General features: G+C 44.1%; 1 protein-coding gene across 1 annotated transcript in view; it reads left to right on the top strand.

The window, feature by feature from the left end:
* Positions 1-18,005, top strand: part of LOC117530552 (calcium-activated potassium channel subunit alpha-1-like) — a gene marked incomplete at its 3' end in the record, with an annotated part of 158,068 nt that extends 140,063 nt beyond the window's left edge. Inside the window, exons 26-28 of the mRNA XM_034193446.1 lie at positions 2,510-2,628; positions 6,044-6,262; positions 17,999-18,005. Of these exons, the coding sequence (XP_034049337.1) occupies positions 2,510-2,628; positions 6,044-6,262; positions 17,999-18,005 (345 nt within the window). The remainder of the gene's footprint in view (positions 1-2,509; positions 2,629-6,043; positions 6,263-17,998) is intronic.
* Positions 18,006-18,537: the final 532 nt, after the last annotated feature.

The raw sequence follows: 18,537 nt of genomic DNA, 5'->3' as shown, positions 1-18,537 counted from the left end.
ACAAATATTTTTGGAGAAACTACGGATGTTAGCTAACAACACTGAACAATGGTTGTTGATAATTAAATTCTAGACTCTATTTTATCTAGATTCAAAATTTTATTCACTTTATACATGCTTCCCTTAGGTAGTATTATTAGAAAGCATTGCTTAAATTTTCATTGTTACGCAGATGATACCCAGCTTTATCTATCCATGAAGCCAGAAGACACACACCAATTAGTTAAACTGCAGTATTGTCTTACAGACATAAAGACATGGATGACCTCTAATTTTCTGCTTTTAAATTCAGATAAAACTGAAGTTATTGTACTTGGCCCCACAAATCTTAGAAACATGGTGTCTAACCAGATCCTTACTCTGGATGGCATTACCCTGACCTCCAGTAATACTGTGAGAAATCTTGGAGTCATTTTTGATCAGGATATGTCCTTCAAAGTGCATATTAAACAAATATGTAAGACTGCTTTTTTGCATTTGCGCAATATCTCTAAAATTAGAAAGGTCTTGTCTCAGAGTGATGCTGAAAAACTAATTCATGCATTTATTTCCTCTAGGCTGGACTATTGTAATTCATTATTATCAGGTTGTCCTAAAAGTTCCCTGAAAAGCCTTCAGTTAATTCAAAATGCTGCAGCTAGAGTACTGACAGGGACTAGGAGAGAGCATATTTCACCCATATTGGCCTCTCTTCATTGGCTTCCTGTTAATTCTAGAATACAATTTAAAATTCTTCTTACTTATAAGGTTTTGAATAATCAGGTCCCATCTTATCTTAGGGACCTCATAGTACCATATCACCCCAATAGAGCGCTTTGCTCTCAGACTGCAGGCTTACTTGTAGTTCCTAGGGTTTTTAAGAGTAGAATGGGAGGCAGAGCCTTCAGCTTTCAGGCTCCTCTCCTGTGGAACCAGCTACCAATTCAGATCAGGGAGACAGACACCCTCTCTACTTTTAAGATTAGGCTTAAAACTTTCCTTTTTGCTAAAGCTTATAGTTAGGGCTGGATCAGGTGACCCTGAACCATCCCTTAGTTATGCTGCTATAGACTTAGACTGCTGGGGGGTACCCATGATGCACTGAGTGTTTCTTTCTCTTTTTGCTCTGTATGCACCACTCTGCATTTAATCATTAGTGATTGATCACTGCTGTCTTCCACAGCATGTCTTTTTCCTGATTCTCTCCCCTCAGCCCCAACCAGTCCCAGCAGAAGACTGTCCCTCCCTGAGCCTGGTTCTGCTGGAGGTTTCTTCCTGTTAAAAGGGAGTTTTTCCTTCCCACTGTCGCCAAGTGTCGCCAGGGGGTCGTTTTGACCGTTGGGGTTTTTCTGTAATTATTGTATGGCTTTTGCCTTACAATATAAAGCGCCTTGGGGCAACTGTTTGTTGTGATTTGACGCTATATAAATAAAATTGATTTGATTTGATTTAGACTCACACGCCATTCCAGCAGCGGGCGGTAAATTCTTTAAAGGCGATAAAGCCTTTATCTATATATTAAAGGCAAAGTGGCCTCTGGGTACGTGGATATGTGCATTATTTTATTAGTAAGTTCAATGTAAGTACATAATATATTCTAATCAAAGTGCATTTTTTCCACGAATTTGATTGGTTAAGTGTGTGAGATTTCAGTCCGTATAATATCGGGGTAAACCGTGGCAAAATATTCAACATTTCACATTTCATGTTTCACATAGCACTGTTAGCTTAGGGCAGAGAAAGTCGCGTACTGACGCTGCCCCTGAAATGGGTGAATTTAAGCTACCATACGAAAGTATTGATGCGGGATTCGGGTACAGAATTACTGTTTACATTTGATGGATTTTCACGTTTGGTGGATTACTCCACGCCCTGACTGCTGATGGAGTGGTGCTGCCACGACGGTATGCCTTGCTGACTGAATTACTTACAGAAAAATAAACCATGCAAACAATGCAATTGAATTAGAATGGGAATAACGTCCTTGTGTCTGATGATTTGCGGGCGTTCATACTTTTATACAGTTGCAAATAGCCATTTTACCGGCTCCGCTTATGCGGCACGGGTAAAGCTCTATTTGCTACCGTATAATCAGCATGAATGTCTGCAAATCATCAGGACACAACAGGGTTATTCCCTAAATAATAGTTTAAGGTGAGTTAAAGGTGCTTGAATTTTCTGCACAATACAATGTGACATAACTGGAGTCATGTTTGTACCGTGACACACTCCCACTGAGCTTGTTTGCAAGTAGTATAAGGCCAATATAAGGTCAGAGGGAGCGAGGTGGACAGATGCCCTCCTCTCTGAAGAAAAAGGGGTGTGGCTAACAGCAAGGTCCTTTCTAATTAAAGCAATAAATGTAGGTGTTTATTTTCCTCACCATTGTTGATCTTCAGTAATTCTGGCTACAAATTGTAATATTCAAGACACCTGGTGACAAGTCACTTCATTTTGGTATTCGATGAGTATTACATCAATAAAAGCTGTTTGTCGGTATTCAGCCTAACACTGCATTGCTGTCTTGCAGGATGGTGGTTGTTATGGTGTCCTGTTTTGTAAAGCTCTGAAAACCTACAACATGTTGTGCTTTGGAATCTATCGATTACGAGACGCACACCTGAACACGCAGAGTCAGTGCACCAAGCGGTGAGTCTTGCACGTCATGTTTGAAACGGATTCATGCAAATTGTTTATTTGTGATTCAGTGACAGCATAATGTGTGGTTCTGTGTGGCTTTGACATTTGATCAGTTCTGTCCTTAAGTGAACAACTTCCTCCACTAACACACAACCCTTCCAGTGTATTTGATCCATATTGGCTTTAAATGATTGAGTTAAACAGTTCTGACCTTGAGTTTGACCTGTCACTGTCATCCAAGTTCACAGTTCATGTGATCAATAATAACATGATACTGTATACGACTTCATATCTATATATTAAAAGCCAAGCGCCCTCTGTATATGTGTGCGTGCATGTGTGGCTTCGATCACAGACAAACTGGGGAGAGCTGACATCTGCTGTTTGGTATTCTTGTGCATTTTGAGTCAAAGATAAACACTGACAAAATGGAACATTGAGAAGACTAACATTTTTAAAAAATTAGGAATATTAGCTAACAACAGTGACAATGGACGTCGATAATTACCGAACTCACACACCATTCCAGCAGGCGGCAGTAAATCATATGTATATTAAAAACCAAGTGGCCTCTGTGTACATGTATGCATACGTGCATGTGTTTACCTTCAATCACGGACAAACTGGGGAGAGCTTACATTTACCGTTTGGTATACTTATGCATTTTGGGTCAAGGATGAATGTCGCCAAAATGGAACGTTGATAGCACTAATATTTTTTAGAAATTGCGGATATTACATAATAACAGTAAACAGTGGATGTTGATAATAACATTATTGACTCACACGCCATTCTGAATCATTATAAAAACTTTGCATAATTTATTACCACCCTTGAAATATGTCAGATACATATTTTATAAACACTAACCAGCCTAGACTCCATGGATCCTCATGGGCAATGCGCTAGTTACTGTTTAATATTGTGCAAACAATGAATGTTTGAATTCAATGGTATGAATATTTCATGAGGTGAAAGATGGAATGTCCATTCAGTGAGACGAAGCCGAGTTCAATGATATGTTGTAGAGCCCGACCAATATGGATTTTTTGAGGCCGATACCGATATCGATATTTGGATGAAAAAAAACATGCAGATAATCGATAAATCGGCTGATTTGCCGATAGCCGATAAATCAGCCGATATTATTATTAGTTTTTTTTTTAAATGAATAAAATGTTCTTTTTTGGACCCTTAACAAAAAAGGTATGAGCTAAAAGCTGAAGCTTTGTCCTCATATTGATTAACTTTATAACAGAGAAGAATTTTCAAGTTCAAAAAATGCAATCAAGAATTAAACCTTTGTGAAATTAGCAAATACATATCCTTAAAAAGAGTTGTGAAATACATCTGATCTTGTACCTCTTGTTCCTGCGACTTAAATATAGGTTCAGGATAAGGATATAGATCCTTATAAACTTACTTGTATGCTTCTGTCAGCCGATCAGTGCAGTGTGATGGCGAACTGCGGGGGCCGGTGATGAACACATTTAAGCAGGGGTGTAAGCAGCTCTCAGTTGAATGGAGTCAGAGCTCCATCTACTGGACAATGGTGCAAGGACATTTTACTTTGCCAACACAAACATTATTTCAGTAACTGTTCTGTTTATGAGAAATTATTGGCGTTCTATTGGCAAAATTTCGGCTGATAGTGAGTACTTTGAAAAGGGCTTATATCGGCCGATATTATCGGCTGGCCGATATATCGGTCGGGCTCTAGTATGTTGCTTTCATTGAATTGAATATTTGTTTCATTAAAAGAATGTAAAACATTCATTATTTGTTTTATATAACAGCTAAAATAGATCCTTGATATTATAGTAATTTATAAACAACAGAAAAGTGACTTACATTTTGGTGTGGTGCTTTGACACCAACAGTCCAACACAGACTTTAAATAGGAGTCCAAAATTGTTCTCAGTCAACTTGGAAAAACAGTCTGTGATACTTCCAAAAAAAGACTTAGTGTACTCAGTCCAGCGAAAAATCACATCAGAAATTTGTCCATGTTTTCATCCTAATGCCGCGTTCACACGGGCGCGACCGAATGCCACAAATTCGCTTCGGATGCGTGGCGACGGACACGCCACCATCGCCCGGTGTGTTGCTCTGCTTTCGCTTCGAAAATTCACCCCAGTACGTCATCAAATAGGAGGAGCTTCATTCGCTCGCCGGCTCCGATTGTCAGTCAAGTTAACATGACGGACCTTGATCACAGTCCCTGATTGGTCATCGCAGCGCGACAAGATGAAAAAGTTTCCGATTTTTTCAACCTTGGGGAGGAGGGCAATGCGACGTGACGCGACGCAATATTGCGCTAAAAATGCGCCAGTCGCTCAAAATCACTTCACTCGCATCCATCGCGTCGTGCTCCGTGGCTTGGCACCAAAACATGTCCTTCCATAGGGATTACATGGCAACCTGTCACTGCTGTCGCTCACGTCGCACTGGACGTGAACGCGGGCATTACAGCTCTTCATGCTTCCAGACAGCTTATGGCCAGAGTTGATTTGTTTTTGTGTGTGTGTATGTTAGAAGAATTAGCACCATCAATTAGCTTGTTCAAATCATTGTCCATCAGCAAAACCAACTCTGCCATGTTTAGCTATACGCCGCCCCCACTGGGTGGGGTTCCCAGCATGCAATGGTACAAAACTTATGGAACCAAGATTTGCACGGTAAATGGAACCATATTTGCACGCTAAATGCAACACAAACACAAATGGGACAAATAACCCATGTCACGGTGACATACAAAGCACCAATCAAATGACAAGGATCCACTCAGCCGTTATAATAACCACAAGTGTATCTTTATTATCAACAAGCTGTAGCATAACTCAGTAATGTTTTTAAGATATAGAACCTGTAGCAGATGAACTAAATATTCCATTCAGTGGGTCCCAGGGCCTCCACAGAAATGTGAAGTATGGTGTGCAGTACATTTGGGAGGGTGGGGCAATACTCCAGAAGGGGAAGTTGTAGCATTTTCTAATGTTTAAAATGTAGCACTTGGGCAGTGTGATGTCAGATGAAATAAATATTCCATTCAGCTGATAGTGTCATCTGGACTGACCGATCCAGTCAGTGGTTGCGTGTAACACAACGTGCCAACAGGTTTAATGGCTATAAAATGTCCCAGAGTAATGTGGAGCATTAAACTGTCCCCTCTGTGCCCTGCATCCATATTTGCACTCATATTTCCCATCGTTTAAGCAGCATTTTGCCCTTGGACACATCTGATTTTTTTTTTTTGCACACCTTTGCTGCCTTCTTTTAATGTATAACATCAAAATACGGCTCTTTGATTATTTTGTTCACCCACGGATGGACGTGCACACAGGATGAAAACAATACTCCCACAAACCACTGCATATGGATACAGTTATCTGAAACACAGTCATCTCTTCCCTCTCTCCTCCAGGTACGTCATCACCAATCCGCCGTACGCATTTGAGCTGGTGCCCTCTGACCTGATCTTCTGCCTGATGCAGTTCGACCACAACGCCGGCCAGTCCAGAACCAGCCTCAGTCACTCTTCCCATTCGTCGCATTCCTCCAGCAAAAAGAGCTCCTCCCTCCACTCCATCCCAAGCACTAACCGCACCAACCGCACCAAAGCAGGACTCACGAGACAACACAAGTATGTCCCCCGTCTAACCCTCTCTGACGTCTGCAGCTGCTGTTGTCCCGTGTGTACGTGTGTGTTTGTGTGCTTTTGCGGTACATTTATCTTCTCCAGCAGGGTCAGTCCATCACGAAGCTGTCAATACTTTGCATCGACTGGCTCTCAGGCTGTTGTTGTTCATTTATAAATGTACGTACAAACTAATGAACACTAAAATGAGTGAACATGTCACACCTTGTTTGTGGTTGGGATTCCTTGAGATGATAATTCTTTGATGCTATCATGGGTGATACGGTGCATCCGGAAGTATTCACAGCGCTTCATTTTTTCCCCCATTTGTTATTGTTACAGCCTTATTCCAAAATGGAGTAAATTCATTTTTCCCCATCAAAATCCTGCTCACAACACCCCATAATAACAACATGAAAAAAAGTTTTTTTTTATTTTTTTTTATTTTTGCTAATGTATTAAACATAAACTAATACATCACATGTATTACGAGACACACATTTGCACATCTGTGACATTCACACCCTTTGTTCAGTAATTTGTTGATGCACCTTTTGCAGCAGTTACAGCCTCAAGTCTTTTTGAATATGATGCCACAAGCTTGGTGCATCTATCTTTGGGCAGTTTTGTCCATTCCTCTTTGCATCACCTCTCAATCTCGAGGTTGGATGGGGAGCGTCAGTGCACAGCCATTTTCAGATCTCTCCAGAGATGTTCAATCAGATTCAGGTCTGGACTCTGGCTGGGCCACTCAAGGACATTCACAGAGTTGTCCTGAAGCCACTCCCTTGATATCTTGGCTGTGTGTTTAGGGTCATTGTGCTGCCAGACGGTCACCCCAGTCTGAGGTTAAGGGCGCTCTGGAGCAGGTTTTCATCCAGGATGTCTCTGTACATTGCTGCATTCATCTTTCCCTCAATCCTGACTAGTCTCCAGGTTCCTGCTGCTGAAAAACATCCCCACAGCATGATGCTGCCAACACCATGCTTCACTGTAGGGATGGTGCCTGGTTTCCTCCAAACATGATGCCTGACATTTAGATTCAGATCCAATTTATTATTATACCCTTGGGTAAATTTGGTTTACAGTGACTGAGTCATCTTGTTTTGTAAACACACAGAGCAAGACAAAGTGACAGTGCTAAAAGAACAAGGATGACCCCAAGATAAAATAAAAAAGCAAGATGAGTTAAAACATCAATATATAACAAGTCTAAAAACATGTCATACCAAGCCAAAGGATTAAAATAAATAAATAAATAAATAAATACAATTTACTGTTCATAAAAACAAAAAAAAAAAACTATACAAAAATAAATACGAGGTCTGTTAGAAAAGTATCGGACCTTTTTATTTTTTGCAAAAACCTGATGGATTTGAATCACGTGTGCTTGCATGAGCAAACCTTGAACCTTTATGCGCATGCATGAATTTTTTCACGCCTGTCCATTGCGTCATTTTCTGGAAAGCAGCCTTGTGTGAGGATATGTGTAGTGCTCTCGGCGGATTTTCATTGCAAGGAAAATGACGGAACGACTGGAGCAGCGGTGCATCAAATTTTGCCAGAAACTGGGCGACAGCCAGGTGGAAACCATTCGGAAGATTCAGACGGCTTTTGGTGACTTTTCAGTCGTGTGATTATCCGAGAAATTGTGGAAGAGGTGGGCATGTCACAACATGTCCTGTGAGACTTCAACATGGAGGCGCTTTTGCTCCGCCGTCAGCAGCTTCGGCATGAATTTCACTGCCACTCTTTTCATGGCCAGATCTTCTGTCACAGTGGAATGTGCCGAAAAAGTGCTGATGTCCACCTCTTCCGCAATTTCTTAGATAGTTACACGACGGTCCCACATCACCACAGCGTTCACTTTGGAATGATCTGGTCATTTCTGCATGTTGATGGCCGACTGGAGCATGGCTCGCTCTCCACCGTTGTGCCGACGTCTTTAAACCGGTTGTACCGCTCCTTAACAGTGTGATGCCCAAAGCATCGTCACTGAAAGCCATCTGAATCTTCCGAATGGTTTCCACCTGGCTGTCGCCCAGTTTCTGGCAAACTTTGATGCAGTAGCGCTGCTCCAGTCATTCCGCCATTTTCCTTGCAATGAAAATCCGACGAGAGCACGACACACGACCTCACACAAAGGCTGCTTGCCAGCAAATGACGCAATTGACAAGTGTGAAAAATTCATGCATGCGCACAAAGGTTCAAGGTTTGCTCATGCAAGCACACGTGATTCAAATCCATCAGGTTTTTGCAAAAAATAAAAAGATCCGATACTTTTCTAACAGACCTCGTTCATAAGTTATATTGGATACATAAGTTCTTGGTCACCTCCCTGACTAAGGCCCTTCTCCCCCAATTGCTCAGTTTACATGCGCGGCCAACTCTAGGAAGAGTACTGGTGGATCTTAACTACTTCTATTTAGGGATGATGGAGGAAACTGCTCATTGGGACCTTCAAAGCAGCAGAAATGTTTCTGTACCCTTCTCCAGATTTGTTTCTTGAGACAATCCTGTCTTGGAGGTCTGCAGACAATTCATTTGACTTCATGCTTGGTTTGTGCTCTGACATGCTGTCAACTGTGGGACCTTATATGTAGACAGGTGTGTGTCTTTCCAAATCATGTCCAATCAACTGAATTTATCCCAGGTGGACTCCAATTAAGCTGTAGAAACATCTCAAGGATGATCAGTGGAAACAGGATGCACCTGAACTCAATTTTGAGCTTCATGGCAAAGACTATAAACATGTCATTTTTTTTTTTTTTTATAAATTTGCAAAAATCTCAAATAAAACTTTTTTCACATTGTCATTATGAAAATTTCATCCATTTTGGAAAAAGTCTGTAACATAAAATGTGGAAAAAGTGAAGCGCAAAGTGAAGCGCAAAGTGAATACTTTGCGGATGCACTGTACAGCACATCTCCGTGTTGGCGCAGTGTTTTCAAACTTCAGTGAATGATGGTTTAAATCAGTGGGTGAGCCTTTGCCATTCTGGTTATTCTTCTATCCATTTTGATGGTTGTTTTCCGTTTTCCTCCACTCTCTGTTTTTTGTCCATTTAAAGCACTGGAGATCATTTTAGATGAACAGCCTATAATTTTTTGCACCTGCGTATAAGTTTTCCCCTCTCCAATCAACTTTTTAATCAAACTACGCTGCTCTTCTGAACAATGTGCTGAAGATCCCATTTTCCTCAGGCTTTCAAAGAGAACAGCATGTTCAACAGGTGCTGGCTTCATCCTTACATAAGGGACACCTGATTCACACTGTTTGTGCCACAAAATTGACAAACTCACTGACTGAATGCCACACTACTATTATTGTGAACACCCCTTTTCTACTTTTTTTTTTTTCTAACAGCCCAATTTCATAGCCTTAAGAGTGTGCATATCATGAATGCTTGGTCTTGTTGGATTTGTGAGAATCTACTGAATCTACTGGTACCTTATTTCCCATGTAACAATAAGAAATATACTCAAAACCTGGATTAATCTTTTTAGTCACATAGCACTACTATTATTCTGAACACTACTGTAGATGCTGTCTTTGAGAGGTGGGAATTTATCAGTTGTCTGCCTGGGGGGTTGTCATAAAGGACCAAATACGGGGTCTGTGTCTTAATGACTGAGTCCCCTCCTTGACAGTCGATTTGTAATGACTTAGTGGAGCACAGCGCAGGGGAACGACAGATAGGTTAAGGCAGGGGTTCTCAATCCGGTCCTCAAGGACCCCTGAACCTGCACATTTTCCATCTCTCCTTACTCCACCACAAGCTGATTTGCGAATTCAGGTGTCTAAGGGAGAGATGGAAAATGTGCAGGTTCAGTGGTCCTTGAGGACCGGATTGATAACCCCTTGGTTAAGGTAAGCAGCTAACTACATAGTCAGTCGTTTAAAAAAAAAGTATTTACATTTCGTGATTTAAACCTACAACTGCTTCAGAACGGCTCCTCTCTCCATGCTGTTTGACACTTCTAATGACTAATGAATAATTTTTGCTTGTTCAGTGGTGACAAGAAATTGCATCCTGAGAGTATTTTTAGCTTGTGCCATCTAGTAACATTGTATAACTGATTATCTTGTGATGGAGTTTTGTTCTAGATCAATACAGATTCATTGTTGTGTGGGCCGCCAGAAGAGGAGGTACTGCTGGCCCACCACCAGAGGGCGCCCTGCCTGAAGTGTGGGCTTCAGGCACGAGAGGGCGCTGCCGCCACGGACACAGCCGGGGGTGACAGCTGTCACTCATTATCTCATGACAGCTGTCATCCATCTACACTTCATCATTCCACTCCATAAAAACCGGACGTCATCTCCACCTTGTTGCCGAGATATCATCTACCTGTGAAGGTAATATTCTCAGCCTTAACTGTGTCTTAGTCTGAACTCTTTTTGCAGCCGCTTTCCTGTGGTGTTCCCTATCTGAGAGATTGGCGTTTGGTGTGATCAGCGACGGCTTCGCTTCACACCCCAACCAGATAAGTGGTTAGACAGGAGCTGCACGAGTGTGTGTTAGAGGTGGAGGTGGAATTCCCACCATTGTTTTACTGGGTGTGGACGCACCCACATATGACTGTTTTTGCTCCTCGCCAGCAGTACCAGATCCGACACTCAGAGACGGTGGCCACCTGGGGACTCGGAACTTGGCAGCTCCAGTATTCTCCAGGTTCGGTGGCGGAGGAAATCGTGTGGTTCCAGTTCTTCTCAGGACAGACGTCTTCTATCCTCGAGCCTGCCCACACGTCACCTTTGTGGACTGACTGTTTGCTCAAATTCTGTAATCCTCTGTGTTTTTGTTGTGCTCTTTCACAACAGTAAAGTGTTCATATTCGACTCTTTCATTGTCCGATCATTTGCGCCCCTTGTTGTGGGTCCGTGTCACTACACTTTCCCAACAGGATATCTCGGCCAGCGTCATGGATCCCGAGGGGCGTCAACCGTCTGTTGGACAACCAATGGAAGAGCAGGGTGCACAGGCGTCTGCAGGAGGCGTGATTGGTGAGTTGCAGCAAATCCTCACCGCCTTTACCGCTCGGTTGGATTTGATGACCGAGCAAAACGTCATCCTTAACCGCAGGATGGAGGCTCTCACCACGCAGGTGGAAGCGCGCGCTCAGGGCGCTGCTGCAGCTCCTCCTCCTGCCGACCCAGTGCAGAATAGATGTTCCACTGGTCGTTCAACGACCCCCCCCACCATCCCCTGAAGCATACATAAGTCCCCAGAGCCGTGCGGACGTTGTGTGGAGACGTGCGCGGACTTTCTTATGCAGTGTTCGCTCGTCTTTGCACAACGTCCCGTCATGTACGCGTCTGACGCCAGTAAGGTGGCTTATGTTATTAACTTGCTTCTTGGTGAGGGACGCGCTTGGGCTACAGCACTTTGGGAGCAAAATTCACGGCTCCTTACCACTTATACTGGGTTTGTGAGGGAGTTCAAAACGGTTTTTGATCACCCTAATAGAGGAGAGACTGCTTCGACTGTGCTGTTGTCTATGAGACAGGGGCGCCGGAGCGCAGCCAAATATGCAGTCGACTTCTGCATCGTGGCTGCGAGGTCCGGCTGGAATAACGTTGCGCTCCGCGCCGCCTTCATAAACGGACTGTCATTGGTCCTGAAGGAGCACCTGGTAGCCAAGGAAGAACCACGGGATCTAGATGGGCTTATTGATCTCGTTATACGGTTAGACAATCGGTTAGAGGAACGCTGTCGGCAGCGAGACGAAGGACGTGGCTGGGCACGCGCCGTCCCTCTCCCTTCTGGGTCAGAAAAGGTTCCGCCCTCCCCACACTCCACAGCCTCAACGCTCCGTGTTGCTACAGCTCCCCCTGCTGACAAAGCTATGGACACGAGCAGGGTCACATTTAGACCACCTAACAGACAGAGGAGGCTGGCCCGCGGGGAGTGCTTTGTCTGCGGCTCGAGTGAGCATCTGCAGAGAGACTGCCCCAAGCGGTTAAACACCAACGCCCGCTCCCTAGAAACTGGGCTTAGGGTGGGCCAAGACATTCACGTGGGGCATACACATATTTCCACATGACTCCCAGTTACAATCCTGAGTGGGGATTTAACCCTTCAAGCCCCAGCACTGGTGGACACGGAGTCAGAAGGGAATCTGCTAGACAGCAGATGGGCTAGGGAGGTAGGACTCCCTCTGGTGGCGCTCCCTTCGCCATTGCAGGTGCGGGCACTAGATGGCACCCTTCTCCCTTTAATCACACACAAGACACAACCAGTAACTCTGGTGGTGTCTGGAAATCATCGGGAGGAGATCGAGGTTTTTGTGACTCCTGCTACCTCCAACGTGATTTTGGGCTTCCCTTGGATGTTGAAACACAATCCCTGGATTGATGGGCCATCTGGGGTGGTGGTTCAGTGGAGCGAAACCTGCCATCGGATGTGTTTAGGATCCTTGGTTCCCCCCGGTTTACAGGCTAAGGAGGAGGTCAAAGTCCCTCCCAATCTGACGGCAGTGCCGGTTGAGTACCACGATCTTGCTGACGTCTTCAGCAAGGTTCTGGCACTCACCCTTCCCCCGCACCGTCCGTATGATTGTGCCATTGATTTGATTCCGGGCCTTGAGTTTCCGTCCAGCAGGCTGTACAATCTCTCAAGACCTGAGCGCGAATCAATGGAGACCTACATCCGGGACTCATTAGCTGCTGGGCTGATCAGGAATTCCACCTCCCGATGGGTGCAGGTTTCTTTTTTGTGGGCAAGAAAGACGGCGGACTCCGTCCATGCATTGATTACAGGGGCTGAATGAGATTACGGTTCGCAATCGATACCCATTGCCCCTGTTAGATTCAGTGTTCACGCCCCTGCATGGAGCCAAATCTTCACCAAGTTGGATCTTAGAAATGCATACCACCTGGTTCAGATCCGGAAGGGAGACGAGTGGAAGACGGCATTTAACACCCGTTAGGGCATTTTGAGTACCTGGTCATGCCGTTCGGCCTCACTAACGCCCCCGCGACGTTCCAAGCTTTGGTTAAAGACGTCTTGCGGGACTTCCTGCACTGATTCGTCTTCGTATACCTGGACGATATACTCATCTTTTCTCCGGATCCTGAGACTCATGTCCAGCATGTACGCCAGGTCCTGCAGCGGTTGTTGGAGAACTGGCTGTTTGTGAAGGGCGAGAAGTGTGACTTTCACCGCACCTCTCTGTCCTTCCTGGGGTTTATCATCTCCTCCAACTCCATCGCCCCTGATCTGGCCAAGGTTGTGGCGGTGAGAGATTGGCCCCAACCAACAAGCAGTAGGAAGCTGCAACAGTTCCTCGGTTTTGCACATTTCTACAGGAGGTTCATTAAGGGCTACAGTCAGGTAGTTAGCCCCCTGACAGCCCTGACCTCTCCAAAAGTCCCCTTCACCTGGTCGGATCGGTGCGAAGCCGTGTTCAGGGAGTTGAAACTACGGTTCTCGACTGCACCAGTTCTGGTGCAGCCCGACCTTGGCCGCCAGTTTGTGGTTGAAGTGGACGCCTCTGACTCAGGGATAGGAGCCATGCTATCCCAGAGCGGAGAGACCGATAAGGTTCTTCACCCGTGTGCCTACTTTTCTTGCAGGTTGACCCCAGCTGAACGGAACTATGACGTCGGCAACCGAGAACTCCTTGCGGTGAAAGAGGCTCTTGAGGAGTGGAGACACCTGTTGGAAGGAGCGTCTGTGCCGTTCACGGTTTTCACTGACCATCGGAACCTGGAGTATATCAGGACCGCCAAGTGGCTGAACCCCAGGCAAGCCCGCTGGTCACTGTTCTTCGGGCGTTTTGACTTCCGGATCACCTATCACCCCGGGACCAAGAACCAAAGATCAGTTGCCTTGTCCCGGGTACACAAAGACGAAGTCAAAACTGAGCTGTCGGATCCACCGGAGCCCATCATTCCGGAGTCCACTATCGTGGTCACCCTCACTTGGGACGTGGAGAAGACCGTCCGGGAGGCCCTGGCATGGAACCCGGACCCCTGAACTGACCAAAAAATCGTCGTACGTCCCACCAGAGGCCAGAGCTGCAGTCTTGATTTCTGTCACGGATCCAAGTTCCCTGTCATCCAGGGGTGCGAAGGACCGTGGCAGTTGTCCGGCAGCGCTTCTGGTGGGCGTCTATGGAAGCCGACGTCCGGAGAGTATATCCAGGCCTGCACCACCTGTGCCAGGGGCAAGGCAGACCATAAGAGGACCCAAGGACTTCTCCAGCCGCTCCCGGTGCCACATCGCCCTGTCCCATATCTGCCTGGATTTTCGTCACGGGCCTATATATATATATATATATGTGTGTGTGTGTGTGTGTGTATGTATGTGTGTATATAAAATATACAATAAAATTTATTATACAATATACATCTTTTTACTTTAAATTTGTTAATAGTAAGAGATAAGAGGATTATACAGTTTCTAGAAGTGTTTATTCAACTTCCATGTTCTAGTGTTACAAAAATAAAATAAAATAAAAAAAAACAATATATGATAATATCAAATTGCAATACATGTAGAATTACATTGAAGAATACCAGTCAATATGTATCGTATTATTGCAACCTTAATATAAACATACATGTAATTTGTGAGGTATTGTATTCTATTTCAAAATAGTTCCTGGTCTAATTTTAGACTGAATTTGAGACTGTATTAGCAGTATTGTGACCATACAGTGGAGGAAATAAGTATGTGATCCCTCACTTATTTTGAAAGTTTGCACACTGACAAACAAAACAGTCTATGATTTTTACGGTAGCTTTATTTTAACATTGATGGAAAGAATATCAAAAAGAAAATCGAGAAAATTACATGGAATGAAAAATCAAAACCAATTTGCATTTCATTGAGGGAAATAAGTAGTTGATCCCCTACCAACGATGAACAATGCTGGCTCCCACAGACCATTGACATACTCCTAATCTCAGTCAAGTCGCTACCTACATGAGAGATACCTGTCCCAAATTGTCACCTGTATAAAAATCCACCTGCCCACAGACTCAGTGACACTCCTACATCTCCACCATGAGCAAGACCAAAGAGCCAAAGAGATGTCAGGGACAAAATTGTTGACCTACACAAGGCTGGGATGGGCTACAAAACCATAAGTAAGAAGCTGAATGAGAAGGTGACAACTGTTGCTGCAATTATTCGGAAGTGGAAGAAGTACAACATGATTGTCAATTGACCTGGGGTCTCCATGCAAGATATTACCTCATGGGGTCTTAATGATCATGAGTAAGGTTAGAGATCAGCCTAGAACTACACAGGGGGACCACAGTCACCAATAAAACCATTGGTTACACTGAGATGCAATGGTTTAAAATCCTGCAGTGTGTGCAAAGTCCCTCTCAAGAAGGTTCACATCCATGCCCACCTCACGTTTGCCAATGAACATATTAATGACTCCAAGAGAGACTGGGAGAAGGTGCTGTTGTCAGATGAGACCAAAATCGAGCTCTTTGGCCTCAACTCAACTCGACGTGTTTGGAGGAAGAGAAATGCTGAATATGACCCCAAGAACACCATCCCCACTGTCGAGCATGGCGGTGGAAGCATTAGTTTGGGGGTGTTTCTCTTCTAAGGGGACAGGTCGGCTTCACCACATCGATGGGAAGATGAACGGGGTCAAGTATTGCAAAATCTTGGGTGACAATGTCCTTGCCTCCGCCAGGACACTGAAAATAGGTTGTGGACGGGTCTTCCAGCATGACAACGACCCAAAACATACAGCCAAGGTAACAAAGGAGTGGCTCCATAAGAAGCACATCAGGGTCATGGAATGGCCTCGCCAGTCTCTTGACCTTAATCCTATAGAAAATCTATGGAGAGAGCTGAAGCTTCGAGTTTCCAAATGCCAACCTCAAAACCTCCATGATTTGGAGATGATCTGCAGAGAGGAGTGGACTAAAATTAATCCTGAAGTGTGTGCCAACAAGGGTTTTGCCACCAAGTATTACATGTTTTGTTTGGGGGTCAAATACTTATTTCCCTCAATGAAATGCAAATTAATTTTTATTTTTCATTTCATACTTATTTCCTCCACTGTATCTACAAACCAACATTTTCTCTCAAAATATTGGAAATCTCAGATTTGTTTCCCCAAAACTACATTGTAAACAGATTTGAAGACATGAGTTGTGAAATTTCATTCTCTCAGCAGTTTATTCATGTGTTAGTCCTCATAGTGGAGTTTGTTAAATGTTGCTTTTTCCCTTTTTTGACATCCTCCAGTAATTGTTTTTCTTTAACACTTGTCTAGCACCTTTAGCAAAACCAGGCAAAAAAGTGCCTGTGATTTCACTGAGTCAGGACAAAAGCAGTGGGACCAACATACAAATGATAACTGAGCTGGGTAAGAAGCATCTCTTCCTCAACTGCTTCTGGCTCCATATCAACTTTTTTTTCGCCCCTTTGTTTCTCTCACTGCACTTTTGCAGCTCGGGTCATTCCCGCAGCATCACTTTGAGCACATTTTTCCCTTCGTTCTGGCTGAAATTGCCTGTCTTCTTTTAGCCTCTTTATCTCAAAGCCATTTTTTCTCCACTTTTGCTTTTTTTTTTGAGAATTACGAGACCTTTTGATCTACCAGAAATCCTCATGGCTGTTTGCGGATCATTGTCTGTCAAATCACTTTCTCTGGCCTGTGCCCGCTTTCATCTGTTGATTTGACTGACGTTTATTTCTGTCCTCACAGAAGTAGCACTCCTCAAACTAAATTTTACATCGTTACTTTCTTCTCGAGCTACTGCATGTGTTTTAGTGCTCAAAAACATCTTCAAAGAAGGTTCCGGGGGCAATAAGATAATTTTATTTGTTTTGACACACAAGTAGAAGTAATTGGAACTTCTGTCTTGGATTTACAAGACAAACAGCGACATTTTGGTGTTACGGATATTGACCTCAGGAGGACTTGGAATCGTGGTCTGCAGCTTTGACAATATGCATGGTGTCATGAGAGTGCATGGATGGCCTGGATATGGACTGTGGCAGAGGCAAGTCGGCTTCAAGGCCAAAAGCAAAAACTAACGCAGATTCTTTATATCATTACCGCCAAGCATGTCTACTTTATCCACTGAGAGGCAAAGTAGGCAGTTCCACAAAATCACAATGGTATTGTAATATTCACAGTATTGGAAACTTTAAAGCTACAGTGTGAAGGATTTAGTGTTTATTAGCATAAATGGAATGTAGCATTACAACAATTTGGTCATTAGCATGTGTTTACATATAACAATGAATCAACATATATTCATGATCTTAATATGAGTCCTTCTCAGCCACATGGGGTGTGCAGCCAGTACACTGTGAGTGCCAGTCCCAAGCCTGGATGAATGAGTAGGATTGCCTCAGGAAGGGCATCCGGCATAAAACAAGCCAATCAATCAATAAATTTAAAAATAAAAATCATGCAGAGTACCAATCGAATTTCCATACTGGATCATTTGAGGCCTAGGATAACAACAACCACCAACGGTGCCGTTGCCCAACAGGGTGCCGGCGGAAATTGGGCTACTGATGGGCAAAGAGGAAGAAGAGGAGGATAATGTGTCCACAGACAGCGGGAGAAGAGGAAAAGTAGACAGGTGGAAGTGAGAGTCAGGACTTTGAATGTTGGCAGCATGACTGGAAAAGGGAGAGAGCTGGCTGATATGATGGAGAGGAGAAAGGTAGACAGTGTGTGTAAGAGACCAAATGGAAGAGAAGTAAGAGCAGGAGCATCAGCGGTGAGTTCAAGTTGGTGTACCATGGTGAGGATAGGAAGAGAAATGGTGTTGAGGTCATTTTAAAGGAAGAGTATGTTAAGAGTGTGTTGCAGGTTAAGCGAGTGTCTGACAGGGTGATGAGTGTGAAGTTGGAAATTGAAGAAGTGATGATGAATATCATCAGTGCATATGCCCCACAGGTAGGTTGAGAGAAGAAGGAGAAAGAAGATTTCTGGAGTGAGTTAGATGAGGTAGTAGAGAGTGAACCCAAGCATGAAAGAGTGGTGATAGGAGTGGACTTCAGTGGGCATGTTGGTGAGGGAACAGAGGTTCTAAGGAAGTAATGAGTAGATATGGTATCAAGGACAGGAATGTGGAAGGGCAGATGGTAGTTGATTTTGCATAAAGGATGGAAATGACTGTAGGGAATACCTACTTTAAGAAAAAGGAGGAGCACAGGGTAACATATATGAGTGGAGGAAGATGCACACAGGTGGACTACATTCTTTGTAGGAGATGCAAACTAAAAGAAATCAGAGACTGCAAGGTGGTGGCAGGACAGAGTGTACCTAGACAGCATAGGATGGTG

The sequence above is a fragment of the Thalassophryne amazonica genome, chromosome 18, assembly GCF_902500255.1.
Source record: "Thalassophryne amazonica chromosome 18, fThaAma1.1, whole genome shotgun sequence".
NCBI lineage: Eukaryota > Metazoa > Chordata > Actinopteri > Batrachoidiformes > Batrachoididae > Thalassophryne > Thalassophryne amazonica.
The sequence above is the reverse complement of the archived record's forward strand: the minus strand, read 5'-3'. Positions and strand labels throughout refer to the sequence as shown.